This window comes from Schistocerca cancellata, chromosome 1 (genome assembly GCF_023864275.1).
Source record: "Schistocerca cancellata isolate TAMUIC-IGC-003103 chromosome 1, iqSchCanc2.1, whole genome shotgun sequence".
In the NCBI taxonomy this organism is placed as follows: domain Eukaryota; kingdom Metazoa; phylum Arthropoda; class Insecta; order Orthoptera; family Acrididae; genus Schistocerca; species Schistocerca cancellata.
Genome location: NC_064626.1, coordinates 411,206,099 through 411,222,531, shown reverse-complemented (window position 1 = coordinate 411,222,531; position 16,433 = coordinate 411,206,099). Strand labels below are relative to the sequence as shown.

The window sequence follows — 16,433 nt, the reverse complement described above, 5'->3', positions numbered from 1 at the left end:
CCGCACACAGTAAGACAATGCAAGGTGAGAAACAACTTAGCTCTGATCTGATGAGGATGCATTTAAAAAGAAAACCCGCTCAAAGAAGTAAACAACCGTGTATGAGCAGAGCATATTAGATGGAGGGGGTCCAACAGCCGATCAGTTCCACTCATTCCACCAGGGAGGAGGCACACGGCTCGTGATGTCTGTAGTTCAACCATGCCTAGAAGGTCAATACCATGGTTTGATTGTGTCCATATTGTTACTTTGTGCCAGGAAGGGCTCTCAACAAGGGAACTGTCCAGGAGTCTCAAAGTGATGTTGTTCGGACATGGAGGAGATACAGAGAGACAGGAGCTGTCGATGACATGCCTCGTTCAGGCCGCCCAAGGGCTACTACTGCAGTGGATGACCGCTACCTACAGATTACGGCTCAGAGGAACCCTGACAGCAACACCACCATGTTGAATAATGCTTTTTGTGTAGCCACCGGACATCGTGTTACAACTCAAACTGTGCGCAATAGGCTACATGATGCGCAACTTCATTCCCAATGTCCATGGCTAGGTCCATCTTTGCAACCACGAGACCATGCAGCACGGTACAGATGGGCCCAACAACATGTCGAATGGACCGCTCAGGATTGGCATCATGTTATCTTCACTGATGAGTGTCGCATATGTCTTCGACCAGACAATCGTCGGAGATGTGTTTGTAGGCAACTCAGTCAAGCTGAGCGCCTTAGACACATTGTCCAGTGAGTGCAGCAAGGTGGAGGTTCCCTGCTGCTTTGGGGTGGCATTATGTGGGGTTGATGTACACTGCTGGTGGTCATGGAGGGCGCAGTAATGGCTGTATGATACGTGAATGCCATCCTCCGACTGATAGTGCAACCATATCGGCAGCATATTGGCAAGGCATTCTTCTTAATGGATGACAATTCATGCCCCATCATGCACATCTTGTGAATGACTTCCTTCAGGATAACGACATTGCTTGACTAGAGTGGCCAGGATGTTCTCTAGACATGAAGCCTATCAAACAAGCCTGGGATAGACTGAAAGAGCTGTCTTTGGACGACATGACCCTCCAACCACTCTGAAGGATCTATGCCAAATTACCATTGAGGAGTGGGACAATCTGGACCAACAATGCCTTGATGAACTTGTGGATAGTATGCCATGACGAATACAGGCATGCATCAATGCAAGATAATGTGCTACCGGGTATTAGAGGCACTGGTATGCATTAGAGGGACTGGTGTGTACAGCAATCTGGACCACCACCTCGGAGGGTCTCGCTGGATGGTGGTACAACATGCAATGTGCGGTTTTCATGAGCAATAAAAAGAGCGGAAATGATGTTTATGTTCATCTCTACTCCAATTTTCTGTATAGGTTCTGGAACTCTCAAAACCAAGGCGATGCAAAACTTTTTTTGATGTGTGAACATGTCTATTTCTGACCTTTTCTATCATCTTTCTATGGGTGATGAAAGGACATTAATTAAAGAGAGGAAAAAGAGTACAAGATAACAAAACAGTATAACAACAATATTTAATGTAGCTAAATTACAGAGTATGAAATTCAGCAAAATAAGGAATGGTTGAAACTGAATACTCTCTTTCCAACACAGAAGCTCCTCTTTCACACAACAATTCTCTATGCAAATAACTGTTCAATAAATTAAAAAACAACTTTGTCAGGTTTTAAATAATTTGTTCTACTTGAAGTCAGGGTCTTCTGAGTGGCTCTACCATGAGGTTATTCCATTATCCCAGACTCTGATTACCCAACATAGTTACGTTTCATAAAAAAGTGATGCATCAAATTGCGATCTACAGGTACATGGAGCATGCATTCAGCTCTGATGACTTTGGTCTGGCATGTAATTTTGTGTGTCATCAAACACTTTAGCATTTGGCATTTGGTCTATTTGAACACTTATTCAAAAGTTTCAAAATGCGTAAATTTTATACGCTGAAATGACAAAAGTCATGGGATAGTGATATGCACATATGCAGATGGCAGTAGTATCACATACACCAAATATAAAAGGGCAGTGCATTGATGGTGCTGTCATTTGTACTCAATTGATTCATGGAAAAGGTGTCCGATGCGATGCTGCATGATTGGAATTAACAGACTTATAAAAGCAGAATGTTAGTTGGAGCTAGAGGCAGGGGACATTCCATTTTGAAAATCGTTAGGGAATTCAATATTCCGAGATCCACAGTGTCAAGAGCATGCCAAGAACAATAAATTTCAGGCATTACTTCTCACCATGGACAACTCAGTGGCTAACAGCCTTCACTTAATGATCAAGAGCAGTGGTGTCTGCAAAGAGTTGTCAGTGCTAACAGACACGCAACACTGTGTGAAATAACTGCAGAAATCAGTGTGGAAAATATGAATATATATGTTAGGACAGTGTGGCAAAATCTGGCATTAATGGGCTATGGCAGCAGATGACCAATGTGAGTGCTTTTTCTAACATCATGACATCACCTGCAGGCTCTCCTGGGCTCATAATGATGTCTTTAGTAACAGCATGACATCACCTGCAGTGCCCATGATGGTATCAGTTGGACCCTAGATGAGTGGGAAACCATGGCCTGGTCAAATGAGTCCTGATTTTGGTTGGTAAGAGCTGATGGTAGAGTTTGAGTGTGGTGCAGACCCCACAAAGCTGTCAACCCAAGTTGTCAACAAGGCACTGTGCAAGCTGGTGGTGCTGAGCTGGTGGTGGTGCTGTAATGGTGTCAGCTCTGTTTACATGGAGTGATCCAGCTGGTCTGATCATTGACTGGATATGGTTACGTTTGATTACCTGGAGGCATTTGCAGCCATTCATCGACTTCACATTCCCAAATATGTCATTGTTCGCAATTGGTTTTGAAGAACATTCTTGATGATTTGAGCGAATGAGGTGGCCACCTTGATCGCACAACATGAATCCCATCAAACATTTATGGTACATAATCAAGAGGTCAGTCCATGCACAAAGTCCTGCAATGGCAACACTATCACAATTATGTACATCTATAGGGCCAGCAAGGCTCAATATCTCTGCAGGGGACTTCCAACGACTTGTTGAGTCCACGCCACACCTAGTTGCTGCACAACACCAGGCAAAAAGAGATCTGATGCAGTATTAGGAGGTATCCCATGACTTTTGTCACCTCAGTGTATCATATATAACAATAAGCTCTGAATTAATAACATTCCATGACTTCGAACAGTAACATATTCTCACCTTAAACAGAGAATTTTACATTTTTATGTGATTTTTCTACGCCAGGTTATCTTATTTCATGAGAAACAGCTGCAGCACACTGCCCACATCATCAAATATCCAGGGGTATTGTAGCTGGTTTAAGCTTCAACCAGTCACAGGGGGATGTCACAACAGACGGCTAGTGTAAAAGGACTCTACTGCTACCAACCATATACAGTTCCAAACAGCGATAGCTCAGGGAAAAATCACCTAATAAAAGTTGAGTTATTAATAAAATAGCAGACTTTGATAGGAATGTAAAGAAAGACAGGATAATAGTTCTGCTTAGTAGTGCAACAAGAAACAGATATCAGACTACCTGAGCAATCGATATCAAACATTCATCTCTGATGCGAGTATAAATGGTCAAATGTTCAAGAGTGTTGCACCATAAACTGTAAGAAGGTACATACTGAGCAAACAAAAACTGGTTTGGTTTGTGGGATTAAAGGGACCAGACTGCTATGGACATCAGTCCCTTTTTCCAAATACTAAAAACACCCACAGAGAATAAAAACAAGTAACAGAACAGATCACAGACGACACAGAAGAAGAGAAACTTAGACAAAGACCAGACAAGATGAACTAAAATCTCACAGAGTGTGACGGTGGTTGGCCGACCATAGAAACAAAAAAGGAAAAGCCAACCACCGAGAAACGCATTAAAAACTCAGATTAAAATCGTAGGCCAATGGCCAGAATCAACACAAAAGAACATAACAAACACTCAGAGTAAACGATAAAAACCCCCTGCCCAAATAAAACGTAAAACTAAGCCAGCCACAGCAGGGTCATCAGATAAAAGGGCAGGGAGCGTATCAGGCAGCGCAAATGTCTGCCTGACCACAGCTGAAATGGGGCAGGCCAACAAAATGTGGGCCACTGTCAAAGCTGCCCCGCAGCGACATAGAGGAGGGTCCTCCTGGCACAGTAAATAACTGTGTGTCAGCCAGGAGTGGCCAATGCAGAGCCGGCAAAGGACTACTGAGTCCCTGCGAGTGGCTCGCAGGGATGACTGCCACACAGCTGTCGTCTCCTTGACAGCACAGAGTTTATTACGCGTTGTCAGTTCGCGCCATTCATCGTCCCATAGCGCAAAAACTTTGCGGCGTAAGACTGCCCGCAAATCAGTCTCTGGGAGGCCAACATCCAGAGATGGTGTACTCGTGGCCTCTTTCGCCAGGTGGTCAACATGTTCATTGCCCGGGATATCGACATGACCGGGGGTCCACACAAAGACCACAGAGCGGCCGCAACGGGCAAGAGTATGCAGGGACTCATGGATAGCCATCACCAGACGAGAACGAGGGAAACACTGGTCATGAGCTCGTAAACCGCTCAGGGAATCGCTACAGATAATGAAGGACTCACCTGAGCAGGAGCGTATATACTCTAGGGCACGAAAGATGGCAACCATTTCAGCAGTGTAAACGCTGCAGCCATCCTGCAAGGAACGTTGTTCGGAGTGGTCCCCTAATAGTTAGCGCATACCCAACACGACCAGCAACCATCGAACCGTCAGTGTAAACAATGCCAGAGCCCTGATACGTGGCCAGGATGGAACAAAAGCGGCGGCGGAAGGCCTCTGGAGGGACTGAGTCCTTCGGGCCCTGTGCCAAGTCGAGCAAGGGCGAGGAACACACCATGGGGGTGTACACAAAGTGGCCCGGAAAGGAGGTGGAACAGTGAAAACCCTAAGCCCGGAGAGAAGCTCTTTGACGCGGACCGCAATCATACAACCTGACCGGGGCCGACGTTCTGGCAGATGGACGACCGATTGCGGGAACAGGAGACGATAGTTTGGATGCCCGGGCAAGCTAAAAACATGGGCAGCATAAGCGGCCAGCAAACGTTGGCGCCGTAACCGCAGGGGAGGGACACCTGCCTCCACTAGTATGCTGTCCACAGGGCTGGTGCGGAAGGCACCAGTGGCAAGTCGTATCCCACCGTGTAGTATTGGGTCCAGCACCTGCAACGCAGATGGGGAAGCGGAGCCATAAGCCAGGCTCCCATAAAAGTGAAAGATCGAGCTGTGCCAATAAATGCTCAATGGTGGCGCCTTGACCTGTCGCCACCGACCCACCCCACAGAGGGTTAAGGGCGTTGAAGTCGCCCAGTAACAGGAAAGGGGGCGGCTATTGGGCTATCAGCACAGCCAGGACATGCTGCGCAACATCATCATCCAGTGGAAGGTAAAGACCGCAGACGGTAACAGCCTGTGGCGTCCACACCCGAACAGCGACAGCCTCTAAATGTGTTTGTAGAGGGACAGACTCGCTGTGAAGAGAGTTAAGGACATATATGCAGACGCCACCAGACACCCTTTCATAAGCTGCCTGGTTCTTATAATAACCCCGATAGCCACGGAGGGTGGGGGTTCGCATTGCTGGAAACCAAGTTTCCTGAATAGCAATGCAGAAGAAAGGGTGAAGGCTGATAAGTTGGCGGAGCTCAGCTAGATGGTGGAAAAAACCGCTGCAGTTCCACTGGAGTATGAAATTGTCCATGGCTGAGAAGGCGTGAAGGGACTAGGAAGGCAATTTATGCCGCTTGTTCACTCGCTGCCACCGAGTCAGAACCCGCACGAGTGACATCCATGGCGTCTTCAGCAGACGCCAGAATCTCGACCTCGTCCTCAGACACAGAGCTTGTAGGAAGCGGTGGGATGGGTGCCACCGCAATGTCGTTGGTCTTGGGGACTTTCTTCTTTTTAGGCTTCTCCCTCTGTGCCTTCGGTGGTTCAGGCTTCATGGGCTTCACTGGGTCAGTCTCAGGGACGGACGACGACCATGAGGCCCTACGAACAGGGACTGGTGGTTGTTTCAGCCACTTGCGGGTGTCCGCGTTTCCACTTGTCAGAACTTGCGAAGGGAGGTCCCCAAGGGACCCCTTCCTGGTGAGAGAAGCCGAAGAAGTCTTACGCTTCTCCGGCTGGGAAGGGGGAACTGATGTCCCCGATGGTTTGGGGGGTGTTGCTCCTGAAGTAGATGGAGCAGGAGCAACAGGGAGTGAAGTGCCCCCCACAACCAAGGGGGCCGGTGAATTCTGACAGAGCTGAGGTCGAACTGTAGGTGACGACATGGTAGAGGTTCGAACCGGTGTTGCAGCCACGGCATAGGTGGATGGCATTGGCACAGGATGTAACTGCTCATATTTCCGCGTAGCCTCGGGGTAGGTCAGGCGGTCCAGGGTCTTGTATTCCATTATCTTCCTTTCTTTCTGGAATATCCTACAGTCCGGCAAGCAAGGGGAATGGTGTTCTCCGCAGTTAACACAGATAGGAGGCGGGGCACATGGAGTATTGGGATGAGAAGGATGTCCACAATCTCTACACGTGATGCTGGAAGTACAGCAAGATGACATGTGTCCGAACTTCCAGCATTTAAAACACCACATCGGAGGAGGGATATATGGTTTCACATCACATCGGTAAACCATCACCTTGACCTTTTCGCATAAGACATCACCCTCGAAGGCCAAGATGAAGGCACCAGTGGCCACCGGGTTATCCCTCAGACCCCGATGGACGCGCCGGACAAAGTGAACACCTCGTCGTTCTAGGTTGGCGCGTAGTTCATTGTCGGACTGTAGAAGACGATCCCTGTGGAAGATAATACCCTGGACCATGTTTAAACTTTTATGGGGAGTGATGTTAATGGAAACATCCCCCAACTTGTCGCAAGTGAGCAACCTCCGTGACTGGGCAGAGGATGCTGTTTTGATGAGAACTGACCCAGAGCGCATTTTGGACAAGCCCTCCACCCCCCCCCCCCCCCCCCCCCGAACTTGTCCTCTAAATGCTCCACAAAAAACTGAGGCTTGGTTGGCATAAAAGATTCACCATCAACACGTGTACAGACAAGGTACTGGGGTGAATAATCTCCACTGCTGTCTTTAGCCATGCGTTCCTCCCAAGGAGTGGCCAGGGAGGGAAATGATCTCGGATCGTATTTCTTCCCGTTGAGGTTAGACCTCGATCACTTAGAGACTGCTGATGGAGGCCCACCAGCGAGAGATGATGTACCATGCTTCATTGCGGGTCATCCGCTCTGATGCCACCCACTTCGACCAGGGGCTCTCCCCACGAGCGCCACCCAGCCGCAGCAAAGACCACCTGGCAGGATGGCCTTTGCCGGGAGTCCCGATGCCCCAGAGGGATAGGCATCTACTCCTTGGCATACGTGGGGAGGTAGCAGCTCAGGCATCAGCAGTGTGATCCCTGTGTAGTCAGGGGGCTACCACCAAGAGGGTACATGATAACCCCACCACAACGGACTGGCTACCGTGCTGGATGTTGGGTGTCGAAATATCCATGTACATCACGAGGGCAAAGATGGAAGTGCATAATGGAGGGAATGTATGCTATCCGGAACACACTGCAGCCAATGTGGCCGGAAGCTCGATGGAAGTCCAACTCCATGACAATATGGGGTGTGCCAGATCTTAGGGCAAGAGGGATATATAATACACCACGTAAGGCGTCCTTCCCCAAATGGTACGCACTAACAGAAAATTTTGAAAGATAGTGGTCAAACCCCTTAGGGGGACCAACACATTATGGCCGAAACATTAGAGACTCTTAGGCGCCTCTTACGACAGGCAGGAATACCACGGGCCTATTCTTACCCCCGAACCCGCAGGCGGGAAACAAAAACTGAATGAAGCCAAAATTAGACAATGGAGAGCCAGTTATGAAAGGTTCAAAAAATTCAAAGTAAAGTTCTGTCTACATTAAGAAGTTTTGGTCCTATGTCAAATCAATTAGTTGATCAAAGCAAACTATCCAGACAATCAATGATCAATGATCGCAACAGCATCAAAACAGAGGCGATGATGAAATTCTAAATTCCCTTTTCAAAACTTCTTTCACTGAGGAAGAGTGCACTGAAATTCCTCTGTCAAATAACTGCATGAACACGAAAATGAAAGACATCAAAGTAAACGACCATGGGATAGAAAATTAACCAAAATAATTTAACAGTGGAAAGGTGACTGGACCTGGTGGAATATCTACAGGGCATTAAAAAACTGTTGTTGTTGTGGTCTTCAGTCCTGAGACTGGTTTGATGCAGCTCTCCATTCTACTCTATCCTGTGCAAGCTTCTTCTTCTCCCAGTACCCACTGCAACCTACATCCTTCTGAATCTGCTTAGTGTATTCATCTCTTGGTCTCCCTCTATGATTTTTACCCTCCACACTGCCCTCCAATGCTAAATTTGTGATCCCTTGATGCCTCAGAATATTCCTACCAACCAGTCCCTTCGTCTTGTCAAGTTGTGCCACAAACTCCGCTTCTCCCCAATTCTATTCAATACCTCCTCATTAGTTATGTGATCTACCCATCTAATCTTCAGCATTCTTCTGTAGCACCACATTTCAATAGCTTCTATTCTCTTCTTGTCCAAACTATTTATCGTCCATGTTTCACTTCCATACATGGCTACGCTCCATACAAATACTTCCAGAAACAATTTCCTGATACTTAAATCTATACTCGATGTCAACAAAATTCTCTTCTTCAGAAACGCTTTCCTTGCCATTGCCAGTCTACATTTTATATCCTCTCTACTTCGACCATCATCAGTTACTTTGCTCCCCAAATAGCAAAAATCCTTTACTACTTTAAGTGTCTGATTTCCTAATCTAATTCCCTCAGCATCACCTGATTTAATTCGACTACATTCCATTATCCTCGTTTTGCTTTTGTTGATGTTCATCTTATACCCTCCTTTCATGACATTGTCCATTCCGTTCAACTGCTCTTCCAAGTCCTTTGCTGTCTCTGACAGAATTACAATGTCATCAGTGAACCTCAAAGTTTTTATTTCTTCTCCATGGATTTTAATACCTACTCCGAATTTTTCTTTTGTTCCCTTTACTGCTTGCTCAATATACAGATTGAATAACATTGGGGAGAGGCTAAAACCCTGTCTCACTCCCTTCCCAACCACTGCTTCCCTTTCCTTAATCTTTCTTCTAAGGTAAGTCCTAAGGTCAGTATTGACTCACCTGTCACAACATTTCTACGGAATCCAAACTGATCTTCCCCGACGTCAGCTTCTACCAGTTTTTCCCTTCCTCTCTAAAGAATTTGCGTTAGTATTTTGCACCTGTGACTTATTAAATTGATAGTTCGGTAATTTTCACATCTGTCGACACCTGCTTTCTTTGGGACTGGAATTATTATATTCGTCTTGAAGTCTGAGGGTATTTTTGCCTGTCTCATACATCTCGCTCACCAGATGGTAGAGTTTTGTCAGGACTGGCTCTCCCAAGGCCGTCAGTAGTTCTAATGAAATGTTGTCTACTCCCGGGGCCTTGTTTCGACTCAGGTCTTTCAGTGCTCTGTCATACTCTTCACGCAGTATCGTATCTCCCATATCATGTTCATCTACATCCTCTTCCTTTTCCATAATATTGTCCTCAAGAACATCACCCTCTATATACTCCTTCCACCTTTCTGCTTTCCCTTATTTGCTTAGAACTGGGTTTCCATCTGAGCTCTTGATATTCATACAAGTGGCTCTCTTTTCTCCAAAGGTCTCTTTAATTTTCCTGTAGGCAGTATCTATCTTACCCCTGGTGAGATAAGCCTCTACATCCTCTAGCCATCCCTGCTTAGCCATTTTGCACTTCCTGTTTATCTCATTTTTGAGACGTTTGTATTCCTTTTTGCCTATGTATGCAAAATTTTAGAGGAGATAAAGAAAACCTTCCTTTATATGACAAATATGACAGATGCACCGTTTCCCCAATATGGGGCCTTGAAGGATTTGACACTAATAATGTTTGGAGTTGGTGTTCAAACTGCCCTAGTAATGAATATTATTTTAAAGATGTTGCTAAAAATGTTGTTAATTTACATTCATGCACAACTGAAATCTGCGTGCTTATGCTTGTCTACAGCTGGAGTCACAAACAACTGTGATTAAGTTTAGGTTTGTTCTGTGCACTGAGCATTCAGTAGTGTTCTGAGCACTCTGTTGTGAATGTCTTAGCCAATGTGAGAATTAAATGTGACTGTACCAAGTTATTTTCTGAATTTGTCACTTATCATTGTTGGTGGTGCTGGTAAGCAACAAATTCTACATACGCAAATGAGAGATATAATTTGTAGGATATACACTTTCTTCCAGCACAAGGCACGTATATGCCCGTACTGCAACTGTTGCTTGCAACTAGCAACAATGCAGTCCCAATCCTTGCCTCAACCTGCATCAACTGCCATCATTTGTAATTTGGACCATAACATGCTCAAGACAATCAGATGTTTCATAAATAATGACTACAGGTTAGCAAAACAGGCCATCAGCTCTTCTGGAGTGTCTATCATTGTCTCCTGCACAGGATGCTTCATCTTCCTGGATAAAAATAAATCCTTTGTAGTGAGGCAAAATCTCAAAAATAATACTCATCTTGCAGCAGTCTGAATAGTGTCTCTGAACATCATTAGCTTCAAAACCTTAAGCGACACCCAGTGGGGAAACAATGCGACATTTTTCTCGCATGAAAAAAGTGTTTCTTCTTATCTCCTCTGAACACTAAAATTTTATGTACATTTCTTTTTTCCACTATGTATATGTTTCTACACAGAAATTGAAAATAAACTGCACCTCTTCTAACAGCCGTCTACCATAGTTTGTTGGAGGAAGTAAAGCAGTCCATGTGATTGGAAAAATGCATCAGCCATTCCCAATTTTAATAAAGGTCATCAAATAAACAAACACAACTATATCAGAGATGTCACTCCGTTGCAGAATTTTGGAACATGTTTTATGCTTCTGTATTATGACCTTTCTGGGGACATAAATGCACATGGATTTCACAAACAGTGTATGTTTGTTCATGGAACTTAGAAGCTAGCAGATATAGTGCAGGCAGAATACCATGGCTGGTAGATGCACAGATGACAGGGCACGCATGGGGAGAATGATAGTGGTGGGGGCTGCTGGCAGACACTATAGGGGAAATGCCGAGCACTGGAGGAGAAGTGCCATTCCAAACAGAAGCTGCACTCACATTTTTTGTAAATATTAAGCAGGGCCCCTTCACACCTACACTTGCATAGTGACCATTGAAAAAGGTCTGTCACCTCCTCTTTGGTTAGCATCTAATAAGAATTATGTCGAAAACGCAATTTATTTTTACCTGGTATGTCAACCATTTGTAATTTTTGGAGTAGTGTCACGAGTGGGGAATTTTGAGTCAAACTTACACATTACTCTTGTTGCCATGATAAAATGTGCTTCTTTTGCCAAAACTCAGCAGAGTTTACAGTCTCACCTCACTAAAATGTTGTGCAGATGCAGTTTATTAAGTGAGAAACTGACGAAAATTAAGGTCAGTATCTTATGAAAAAGCACATCCTCAGAACAAAATAAATGTTTAATGACTTCACTTATGTTGTTCCACAGCATTCCTCATTTCACCAGTTAGCAATTGCCCTTAAAAATTACATTCATTCATCAGAAAAGTCTATAGTTAGTGGAATAACACGGTAGATAATGAAGTTTTGCATAATAAACACACGGGAAAATACTCTCCTCTTTGTGTGCCATCATTTGCCAAAATGTAAAAGGAACTTTGGAAATACCCCAAGGAATTGTTATATGATCATTATTATTCATAAAATATACAAATAATCCAATTGATAATATAGGAAGCTCCACAAGACTATTCACAAATTATGCTGTTGTATACACAGAACTTGCAACATTAGAAAATTGTGGCAAAATAAAACAAGACTTGCAGAGGATTTACATGTGATGCAGAAATTACATAAACACGTGTAACATGTTGCACTTAAATAGGTGGAAAGACCTGTCGATTACATGAACGACAAACTGTCATTGGCAGCAATTAAATCCATTTAATATCTGGAAGTGTATGTATGGAGCATTTCAAAATGTAATGATGAAAGACACATGATGTCCTGAGACTCAATTGATGTATCCTCAGGATGTGTAGTGCACCCATGAAGCAGGGAGCTTGAGTATTTTTCCTCAGCCTGCAATTCTTATCAGGAAGGATTGTTAAGTGGCACAGAGGAGATCTAAAGATGGGCAGCATGTTTCATCACAGTTTTATTTTGTAAACATGAAAGTGTGTCATGGAGATGCTTATGAACTAAAATGGCACACACTGTGACAGAGGTGTGCATCACAATGTAGTTTACTACCAAAATTCTGAGAGTGTATATTGCTTTCTCCTATGTGTATTTTGCAGCAAGACCATGAAGGCAAGATTAGAGAAGGCTTACCAATAATCATTCTTCCTGTGAGCCATTAATGACAGGAGCAGAAAATATCAAAAGACAGTGGTACACAAAGTACCCTCTGCCACAAATCATAAGGTGGCTTGCAGAGTGTATACATAGCTGTCAATGTAGATGTAGAAGAAATGACAGGACACATCACAATGAGACGACATAAGAAAATTCAGGTAGCAAATCTTTATAAAAAGTGGGTGATTTCTGTACATACAAAAGAAAAGGAAGCAAAATTATGAATTTAATGAACATTTTATGACAGACTGACAGACAGGAGAGCCTTGGAAGACTCACATTTACAAATTACTTCATTTCATTACAGTATTATATTGGCAAAGTGGTTCCATTTCATTCACAAAATAATGTGCAAGATACAGTGTGCAAGTACAAAGGAAGAGAGAGGATATGAGACACTGTCACACACAAAAATATTTTGGAAATGAATATGTCACAGCTAATCAAAATCTGAATCAGTACAGGAACACACATTTTTGCAAATAATGGCTTTACTCATCAGTTATCTGACCATGCCTTCAGGATAACTAACTTTCATTGTCACTTATGTTTCCTCCTATTACATCCCAACAAGCACAAATAAGCTCAAAATCTACTGCAATGCATCTTCATTCGCTATTATTATGTAATTTTGGTGACTTTCAGGTTTCATTATCATCTTCATTACTGAGACACATTTTATATGGGAATCATAGACAATGTGTGTTCATTCATGGATGCACATGCATCTGTATTTGCCTCCTCTACCACGTACACATATAATGATATATTTTAAAGATTTCCATATATCACATTACAATTCCAAAACCCACAAAAAAATAATAATTTGTTGATGAAGTGGCACTTGTGCCTCAACATTACTAAAACTTGTCTGAATGTGAGAGAAAGTTTTTGAGACTTTCATTCCAGTTTGTATACCTTAGAAGTCTGAACAGAACATTGTGCACAAAGGCAAATGCTTTTCCTTTACTACCACCAATCAACTGATGAACAACTGTAGAAAATGTAACTAATTTTGTAGTACAGTGCAGGATCTGAATCGAAGTTTCTATAGGTTTTAATTAATGAAGACTAAGCAGTAACTTCCAGAATTAATTTGTCACTCTGCAGCAGAATGTGCACTGATGTGAAGCTTCCTGGCAGATTCAAACTGTGTGCCAGACTATGACTGTGCAAGTGCTCTACCAACTGAGCTGTCCAAGCATGACTCACAAGCCATCCTCACAGCTTTACTTTGCCAGTACCGCAAAAGGTGAAGGTCCCTTGTTCATGTCCCAATCTGGCACACACTTTCAATCTGCCAAAATATTTCAAAGCAGTTACTCATTTTCAATATGTTTGATCATGAATTTATTTGGCTATTGTAGACAAAATGGAATTAATTTAATACAATGACACTAAAGTTGCATATTTTCAAGATACAAAGGAATAATTCAACATTAGAAGAAATGGTTGTTTCATCCAATGTTAGAACTGTACATCATTGCAGAAAGAAGTATTACTTTCAATACTAACTGACATACTCAGAACAAATCAAGAAATATGCAATGTGTTAATCATGTTGTATCTGTCTTTACCCTAACCCTAAGACAAGTGAAGTATTGTTAATAGAATAATACAATCGAATTCTGATACATTTTCAAAAATTATAATAAAAAAGATAGTAAGCTTAGGAGTAATATATAAAGAAAGAAATGCAACTTCCATTTGCAGAATTATACCTTTTGTGGCAGCAGATGCAGTTTTGGAGAACAAAGGTAGCCCTACAGTGTACCCAAAGCCAGGGAAACAAAGGCCTACTGACAATCCAGTTTTCTACAAAGTTTCTCATCCCAATCTGTTCTCTCCGCCAATAGAAACAGAAGGTAAGTGCTTCATAAATGTCTTTGCACAAAGATATAAGAGGAAAGGTTTAAATCAACATGTTGCTAAGAACTAAAGTTTAATTCTGCTGACAGCTAATGCGAATAGAAGCGACATTACATAAAGATTGTAATATTAAACCTAAAAGTCTAAATATGAGGCAGTGAGGACCGTAAGTGCCCAAAGCAAACAAACAAAGTTTTGAGAAAAATAAATATTTGTGAAAATCAAATTAACAGACAAAACCGCCTGTCTCATAGGTTTCAATAGTTTCTAAACCAAATCTCAGTATCTTATACTTCCAATGAAAAACTAATGACCACTTTATGTTATGAAATATTAATTAACATTTAAAACTATATTTATTATTAATGTTAATTCACAAAATTTCCATGTATAGGCTAGTGACAATAGTAACTTTTGAGAGTTGTAAAGTTTGTTATTGATGTGAAACTAGAATCAGAACATAAAGAACTGATACTAAATGCATCACACACATGATGATGATCTATTCCAAAACTTTATGATCCTCATTAACATAATTTTTATTAAGAACATTCTGTGGCTTTAAGTTCAAATAAAATGACCAATACACCTCTGATTATGAAGCGTTACTACTATGTACATGATGTAGACATTATATTGTCACCCTGGATAGCAAGGGAGCAGCACAGACCAACAAAAATGTGCTTTGTGCTTTCAGTCAATAAGGTAATGAATACATGAGAAACTGAGGAGAGAGTTTTTTGATAATGTCATACATACAATGTGGGATGCAGATAAAGATGATAGGATGTCACGAGCATACACATATGCTACAATCTCAAAATCAATGACAGTGTGCTTAAGGCCCTTATAGTTCTCATTGCCTCAAATATTTCTGTAGTTGCTGCTAAAAATGGTGTAGGATCAAATTAAGTTAACTGGCCCAGTTTTTGCTTTTTTATTTTTTGCAATTGCACTTTTCATTACAGATAAATATTCAACACATCATTGTACTGAGTGTAAAGTAATGAATGGCTGAAAAATTTTAAGGTCCAAATTTAAATGTTAACAAAAGTAGAGAACAAAATGTAACATAGTTGCATAGAAGCAAGTGGTCCAGTCAACCTCCCGCAGAAGGTTAACTAAGTCAGGCAGTTGCATTAATTGCATTGTTGTCATGAAATAGTTTACATTCATGATAGATATCAATGCAATCAATGACTGCAGCCTGTCAGATACAATATACTGACACACAAATAGCAAACAATAGAGTAATAACAGCACACTAAAGGCTAATAAATTTCTAACACAAGGTGAAGTCATTATGAACACAATGAAAAAGTAAACACTTGTGTAATCACACTGATCTTACTTGAACTAATTTATATAATTTCAATACATCACTCTCTGGTACAAATATTCTTTCATATGCAGACACAAATTTCATAGTTCCTGTCAAACTAGAGTGAGAAGACTTATATGACATATTTTAGGACTTGCAAAACATTCTAGATCTACATCTACTCACAAACTATGCAAATCACTGTGAAGTGCATGGCAGAGGGCACTTAGCTAAGTGTCACATGTGGGGGGTTTCTTCCTGCCCAAATCACATGCAGAGCACGTGAAAAGGATAGCTTAAATGCCTCTGTGCATGCTGTAATTAGTCTATAATCTGTTGTCTTCACAATCCACGTGGGAGCAACATGAACAGAGCTGAAGAACATTTCTAGAAACTTCATAAGTAGGCTTTCGCAGGATAACTGGTGTCTCCTCAAGAGTCTATCAATTCAGGTTTTTCAATGTTTCTGTGATGCTCTCTCACAAGTTAAGCAAACCTGTGACTATTTCTGCCTTCCTTCTTTGTATACATTCAGTAGCCCCTGATACTTCTATCTGGTATGGGTCCAACACGAGTAGATGGGAAATGCAAGGGATTGTAAGCAGTCTCCATCATACACCAACTCCATTTTCCCAGTATCCTGACAATGAACCAGTGTCTGCTACCTGTCTTACCCACAACTGAACCTATGTGATCACTCCA

At 42.4% G+C, this 16,433-nt stretch overlaps 1 protein-coding gene and 1 long non-coding RNA gene across 3 annotated transcripts in view; one reads left to right on the top strand and one right to left on the bottom strand.

Annotated features, from left to right (window-relative positions):
- Positions 1-16,433, top strand: part of LOC126175750 (uncharacterized) — a 443,006-nt gene that overhangs the window by 348,102 nt on the left and 78,471 nt on the right. For both annotated transcript variants that reach the window (XM_049922727.1, XM_049922719.1), the window contains one exon: positions 14,255-14,406. In XM_049922727.1, the coding sequence (XP_049778684.1) occupies positions 14,255-14,406 (152 nt within the window). The remainder of the gene's footprint in view (positions 1-14,254; positions 14,407-16,433) is intronic.
- LOC126175788 (uncharacterized) overlaps positions 1-16,433 on the bottom strand; it is a 510,800-nt gene that overhangs the window by 461,957 nt on the left and 32,410 nt on the right. The gene's annotated exons all lie outside the window — the stretch shown is intronic.